This window comes from Hipposideros armiger, unplaced genomic scaffold (genome assembly GCF_001890085.2).
Source record: "Hipposideros armiger isolate ML-2016 unplaced genomic scaffold, ASM189008v1 scaffold_12, whole genome shotgun sequence".
Lineage (NCBI taxonomy): Eukaryota > Metazoa > Chordata > Mammalia > Chiroptera > Hipposideridae > Hipposideros > Hipposideros armiger.
Window position 1 is genome coordinate 2905054 of NW_017731362.1, and position 7042 is coordinate 2912095.

Genomic DNA, 7042 nt, shown 5'->3' on the forward strand with positions numbered 1-7042 from the left:
AGACAGACAGACAGACAGACAAAGAAAAATGAAATGTGGCAAAGTGTCACCAACTGATTAAGATTTTAAGGTATCTGACTCTTCATTATATATTTTTTCAACTTTTTTATAGATTTGAAATTTTTTAAAATAAAAATTGTGAGGGTGGGCTATAAAAACTAAAATAGTGATGCTTAGGCTCCACCTCGGCCCTGTGGAATGAGAATCCCCAAGGATGGGGTCAGCGAATTTATTTTTTTTTGAGTGCCAAATGTCTCTCAGCAGATGACTATATAAACACAATATGATATACACACAATGGAATATTATCCAGCCATGAAAAGGAATGGACTTCTGGTACATGTCACAACATGGATGAACCTTGAAAACATTATGCGAAGTGAAATAGGCCAGCAAAAAGGACAAATGTGGGATGGCCTGTCAGCTCAGTTGGTTAGAGTGCAGTGCTTATAACACCAAGGTTGTCGGTTCAATCCCCACATGGGCAATTGAGTTGCGTCCTCCACAACTAGATTGAAACAACTACTTGACTTGGAGCTGATGGGTCCTGGAAAAACACACTGTTCCCCCCGATACAAAAAAACTTTTTTAAAAATGGACAATGGATATATGATTCCACTTATATGAAGTACCTAGAATAGGCAAATTTATAGACACAGAAAGTAGATCAGAGGTTGCCAAGGGCTGGGGGAGGAGGAATGAGGAGTTCTTGTTTAATGGGTACAGAGTTTCTGTTTGGGGTGATGAAAAAGTTTTGGTGATTGTTGCACAACATTGTGAATGAAATTAAAGCCAATGAAGTATATACTTAAAATGGTTAAAATGGCAAATTTTATGTTACATATGTTTTACCACAAGTTTTTAAAACTTAATGTAATATATTGAATACCATTGAATCATACACTTTAAATGGGTGAATTACATGGTATGTGAATTATACCTTGATAAAGCTGTTCAAAAACATCTGCTCACAAAATGTCAAAATCCATACCTTTTTAAGTGAAAGATCATTATTTTTGGTGCTTTGGAAATACTGGCTCTCACAGCCGTTTCTTGCTTGGTTTCACAAAAGGAACAGTGAATTTGGTTATTCCACGTCAGTGTGTCTTGTTGGAAAAAACACTGGAGACAGTCCTGTTGGGTAAAAAGCATTTGGTGACCCAGTTGGATCAACTGCAACCTGGACTCCTTGTTTATATCAGAACTTTGGAAAACCTGTAGACATCGAATCCTTGGTGCTTTCCTCAAAGTCAACCATCCCAGAGACACCAGTGTCACAAGCTGCAGCCTGGCTGGGTGTGAAGTCCACCTGGCAAAGGAAGTGCTTCCTTCTCACTTAGTTACTGAAATGATCCAAGTGTCCATCTTGCTTCTCAGCTCTTAATCAATATTTGAACGTTTCTGGTTTATTTCGGAATAATATTGACTGCACAGTTTCCACTAACCAAGTCAGGCAGCTGTTTTACATTTTATTCATCTCATCACAAAAGTGATGTGGTGATTGAATAATGACCGTATCTCAGTGCTCTGCAGTGGCCCATAATAAAGACAGCAGAACAGAAGAGACTGTGACCCCACGTGCACAGGAGGCATGCTCAGCGAAGCCAGGCCCCCAGCTCTGCACACCATTCACCTATAGCAGAAGAGGAGCACAGGTTCTGTGTGCCGTGGACATGCCGGCACCACATTTAGAGTCTCTGCAATTCATCGCCAGCAACCTTGAACAGTTGGATCTGAGAACAAGTCCAGTTCTGAATAAGTAGCAGGATTCTATTCTCCAATTCTGGTATGTACAAACTTTTAGCAATAAATGTGCTTTCATAATATAGGAAGAAAAAAACCACAGATGTGTATTATTCTGCAAGGAAATGTATTGCTCCCTGCTTCCTAACTGTTTCCTGCTTTCTACCACAATCCCCCTGCCCCCCATCCCCACCCCATTGTTTACAGATCTCTTGGTATTATGGTGAAGAAAATTCCAGAGGGAAACTAAAGCACTAGATTTCATTCTATCTTCCCAACACAGCTTTTGTCTAAAACATAAGAATTCACGACTGAGTCAGAGTCTTTTATATCTAATTCCCAAACTGGACCAACTTACCCCTCTAGGGTAAGGAAGGGCCATACATTTTTGCAAGAAATTATACGTTCCCTGTATGTACCAAGCCATTTCAGTACTAAATAAACCCCATTTACCTTTTCAATTTTACAATGAGGCTGTTTTATTGAGTACATTTAGAAATGCAGCTGAATTCACAGTAACTTTTGGCTGTATGTCACTTTTCTGTAAAACGTTGTCGTCATGGGCTTCCTTTTTTTTTTTTGGCTGAGCCATCCTGCCACCTGTTGGCAGCTCAGCTGCAGCTCAGCTCAGGCCAGGACTCCAACTGCTGTTGCTCAGAGCGCACACTCTTGAGCAAGCTCCTAACCAACTGATCCACTCAGCCGGCCCTCCAATTTTTCTTTTATTTATAAAGCAGCCCTTTTCATACTAGAGAATGTAGGAAAGCCCTGAGAACACCCAAGGCTAGGGCAGAGCTGGACAAAAGCAGCATCTGGGGCTAAGAGTCCCTACCTGAAGATGGCACTCGTATTCGGATGGAATGGGGAGGGAGAGGATGGTGAAGACTTCATTCTTGTAGGTGCAGTTCTCGCACTTCAGACACATGATGCTATAACTGAGCTGTCCTTCAAACAGCTGGGTGATGATGGAGAACTCATTGGCAGTCACCTTCCTGCAGCATCTTGAAATAGATGTTTTCTCACATGATCTTCTTCGGCAGTACTGAATCAAGGAACAAATTTGCCCTAAATCAATTATTGGTTATCAAAAAGGTTTTTAATAGAATGACTTGATGTTTTTTTTTCTCAGAATGATACATGGCTACCAGAAACCATGTTGTGCAACTTCAAACAATAAACAGAGTAAGATCTTCTTAAGAGTATATATTTTCTGTGTGATTTCTGATAATTCAGTTATTTCCCTCCTTAAGTGAAGCTAAGGAACGATGACACCCTAACCCGGGTAAAACATGACTGTGGCCCCATTAGCTGACAGCCTATGACAATGTGACACAGAATCCCGGAAGTTTTTCCTGGGCAAGGATAAGTAAGCTGTTAAACAGCTTTCAGTCACACAAGCTGATACAGAGGATAATCAAGAAATTTCTCTCTCCTTCATTCCCTTCAGGTTATGTTCCCTAGCTTCTTCTCCTCTTATTGTTAGAAAACACTTTTTAAAAAGAGCAAATCCTAAATTCTGAAGGCCACCCAATTCAACTAGCCTTGTAGCCTGATTTGAATCTGGTCACACTCAGGAACGGCCAGGCCGGGCTCACATCCTGGCTCTTCGGTGATTGTACAGCTTCAGGAGAACACATGTGTGGAAGACACCTTTGCTCCACAGTCAGCAGGCACAGTGCTGCACGTTGGTTTGCCTCTTTCATCACACCCAGCTGCCCGCCCAGGTCTCCTGCCCTGACAGGAACCGAAGGCCCCTAATTCCACGTTGGGCCTTGGAAACCAGAATGCTATTTATTTTAGGCTGGCTGACAGTGAGTACCTGTGTGATTTCACTAATCACCACCCTCCCCTCTGGTTAAAAAAAAAAGTGCTGCCATGGATATCTCATCGCTAATAAAAATGAGAAGTGGAACTGAGGATAGCATATGAGAATGATTACTGGCTACACACTGTGATCTTTTATGCTAAGTATTTCCGGGATGATAGCTATGAGGTAAGCTAACAGCCGCACAAGGGTGCTGCATAAAGTCAAGGGCACATCTCTGGAGAGTGTGGGTTTCCAACCAAGGCTGAAGGAAGTGAGGCTTGTAAACAAGGGTAAAACTCTTAGTAACTGGGGCAGTTTCATGTTTTATTAAATGTATGTCCTACTCAATGAAGAACTCAGGTTACGCATGTTTGGTATGAAGATGAAACTTCATACAGTGTATAGATCTGTCCTTCAACCTAATACCAAGCTTAATCATTTCTTGGGTTTGTACTTACCAAGAACATTTATTTTAGGTTGTAAAGTTCTACATGTTATAATATATGTCATGAGAAATATATTTTTACAAAAAAAATGATTTTCGCTTAAAAAAAAAAAGTCCGTGCAGATGTGATTTGCAAAGGGAACTAGGTTAATGGTCCCAACACCTGCTGATCATGGGAAATGCCACGTGAGCTTTCCCAGCAGACAGCCCCAGATATTCTAACTCAGTAACACGGGACTGAGGGCCTTAGAATTTGTCTTGTAAAAATCTTCCTACATGGCTCTGATGGTCAACAAAGCTTGGTAAATACAGACCTGTTCAAATACTAACTGGAATGTTCCCCCACAATACTCCCAGAACCTACACTTGGCACAGAGTAGGCAATATTGCCTGAACAAACAAAAGAATGAAAAATGAAAGTTGCTGATAGAGCTGAAGGTCTATCCTATTTAAAGGCCATTAATTCTCTCCACTTACTTTTTTCAGAGATTCATGAAGTTCATTCAGGACATAAATCAAGAATTCCTGAGCATCTTGCTGTGTCTTTTTCGTAAATGCTGGGTAGAGGCTGCCAAGAGCTGACCGAAATATTTCTGGTGAGACACAGTCTGCGTCTCCAAGCCACATGTCTGTCATCACATAGGCAAAAGCAGTGGCGACCTCACTGCAATTCCTTGAAAAAAGGAGGGGGAATGTTTCGGCTGATTTAATGAAAAGAAGGCACCTAAAATCTCAAGCATCTGGACATTAGGCCCAAAACGAAGCTTCATTCATTTCTCGGTTGACCTTCTTGCTTTACTTACCCTAGAAATAGTATCTGGAGCACTGCAGCCTCTACTGACTTGCTTAGCCTTTAATAGGGATTTCAGTGCGTTCCTTTCCTAACCTCACCGTGGGGAAACAGGGGGAAGGGGGTGGACTGCAGGGAATGCCCATGGTCTTACTTTTGAAGGGCAGTAATATACTTTCCGGAGAGAAAGTATTCCGTTAGCGGTGAGATGCTGCAGAGACACTGTAAGATGGCATTCATGTAGCACGTGTTGCCCAAGTTCCGTAGGCCAGTCACGCCCTGGAAATGGGGCTGGTTCTCATCAGCTGCCTTAACTGGAGAGGTATCATAGTGATCTGTGCAGTCTGCACTGTGTTGGTACCATGTGAAAAGAAAGGAAAGCATTTTGAGGGAACAAAATATGTGCATGTGACAATAAGCCCCTCTTGACCTCATGACACAAAGGTTCAAACAAGTTCCCTACCAAGGACAGAAGTATTCAAACTTGGAGTCTCAAATTACATGACTTAATCCAGAATTCTTTGAACAGTGCCAGCAGCCAAATAAGAGATAAAAGTTTCTTCATAAAACCAAAGCAAGAGGACAGAATCTTAGAATTGCTTGGCTCAAAATGCAAACTTTCCCTCAGAATACCAAAGTATTTTGTTTTTTGCTGGGCAAGTTATTTAATTATTATTAATAGTAATAATAGTAGTAGTTAATAGTAACAATAGCTATCTTGTATTGAGCCTGGCGCTATGTTAAGTACTTAACATGTATTTGCCCATTTAACTCTTTCAAAAATTCTTTGGGGTAGGTACACTTATTTTTAAATCCTGTTATAGATGAGATATCATGTTTAAGTGGTTTAGTCATCTGCCCATGACAATATATTAAGGGATGTACAGTGGTATGTAGAGAGAAGGGATATTTATCTACATACCTACCTACCTACTTGCCATCTGTCAAGTTATTTGGATTTATATATCATATCTTGAGTGTGTGTACAGTATATATATATATATATATATACTGCATAATATGTACAGTATATATATATATACTGTATAATATATACACATATACTCGTACATATATTAAGAGCACATACATGTGTGTATTATATATACATATTATTTATATTACATACATACACACACACAGAGGAAAAGGACGCAAAAGAGCCTAAACTTCGTAAAAAATAGGTCTTAATTTGAATCCTGACTCTGCCACTTACTACTTACATGATCTGAGACTCTCATGCTTGTTTCTCTTCTATAAAATAGGAGTGCTGCTACCTGCCTTATAGGTTTGTTGCGAGGATTAAATGATGCAAGGCACGTGGCACTGATTACATAGTTAAGTGGTCACCTAAACTAATTTTAAAGAAGCGACACCTCTAGAATGTCCTGTAACAGTAAGCTATAGAATTAAAGCATTCGTGTGAACCAACCAGCCCTGCACGGAAGAGGGGGTGCTGCGGGCTCCCAAGGAGTCCTCTCTCCACAGTTTGCTTTTGTAATTTGGTTATCCCACCAGACAGTCCAGCAGCTTTGTGCTTTATCACTTGTCTTCCCATCTGCAGTATTGAAAATTGAGTCTCCATGAGATCACTACCTCACCTCAGTACCTCTACTTATAATTCTCCAATTTGAAAAGAGCTCACTGTTATACGAATGGTCATTTTCACTTTTATTTACCGTTTTTATGGGAGGACCTGGACTGTCTGTCACTCTTTAGGAATATCTATTGCCCAGGTATTAAATAATATCTTCCCTCCTTTTGGGGGGACCTCCAATGGGTCAAATCTGGGGGAAACCTTCCAAATGTGGCATGGATCCCCGACTCCTTTAGCATGGCTTCCCCCACCCTCCTAACTGTGCTTATCTAGAAAGCTGTAGTAAATGGAGGCTCACAGGACATAGTAGATACTGAAGTCATCTGCAGGGAACGGCTGCTGCGAAGTCATTGCAGAGAAACCACGTCGGACTTTTCACTTCTATTCAGGAGCTAGCTACATCTAACCCTTTTAACTTCATTTCTCTGAGCCTGTTACTTCGGCTGTTTTTGTTTGTAATAAACAATTTCTATGTCCCTCACTCCCCCTTTAGTAGCTGCAAACTGATTTTTATCTGTCCTTCAGGTACATTCCAACTTGGATTTTCCATGCATCATAATCATTTCCATTCACCTTCAATATTCTAGCACGTTGCCATGAGATACTGTTACTTGGTTGCTTAAAAACTTTTAGCAGACTAGATTTCAAAGAATGAACTAA

At 40.7% G+C, this 7042-nt stretch overlaps 1 protein-coding gene across 1 annotated transcript in view; it reads right to left on the bottom strand.

Annotated features, from left to right (window-relative positions):
- Positions 1–6768, bottom strand: part of USP50 (ubiquitin specific peptidase 50) — a 30428-nt gene extending 23660 nt beyond the window's left edge. Inside the window, exons 1-5 of the mRNA XM_019664808.1 lie at positions 6681–6768; positions 4940–5134; positions 4473–4668; positions 2576–2785; positions 992–1134 (exon numbers count right to left, since the gene is read on the bottom strand). Of these exons, the coding sequence (XP_019520353.1) occupies positions 992–1134; positions 2576–2785; positions 4473–4668; positions 4940–5134; positions 6681–6733 (797 nt within the window). The 5' untranslated portion in view covers positions 6734–6768. The remainder of the gene's footprint in view (positions 1–991; positions 1135–2575; positions 2786–4472; positions 4669–4939; positions 5135–6680) is intronic.
- Positions 6769–7042: the final 274 nt, after the last annotated feature.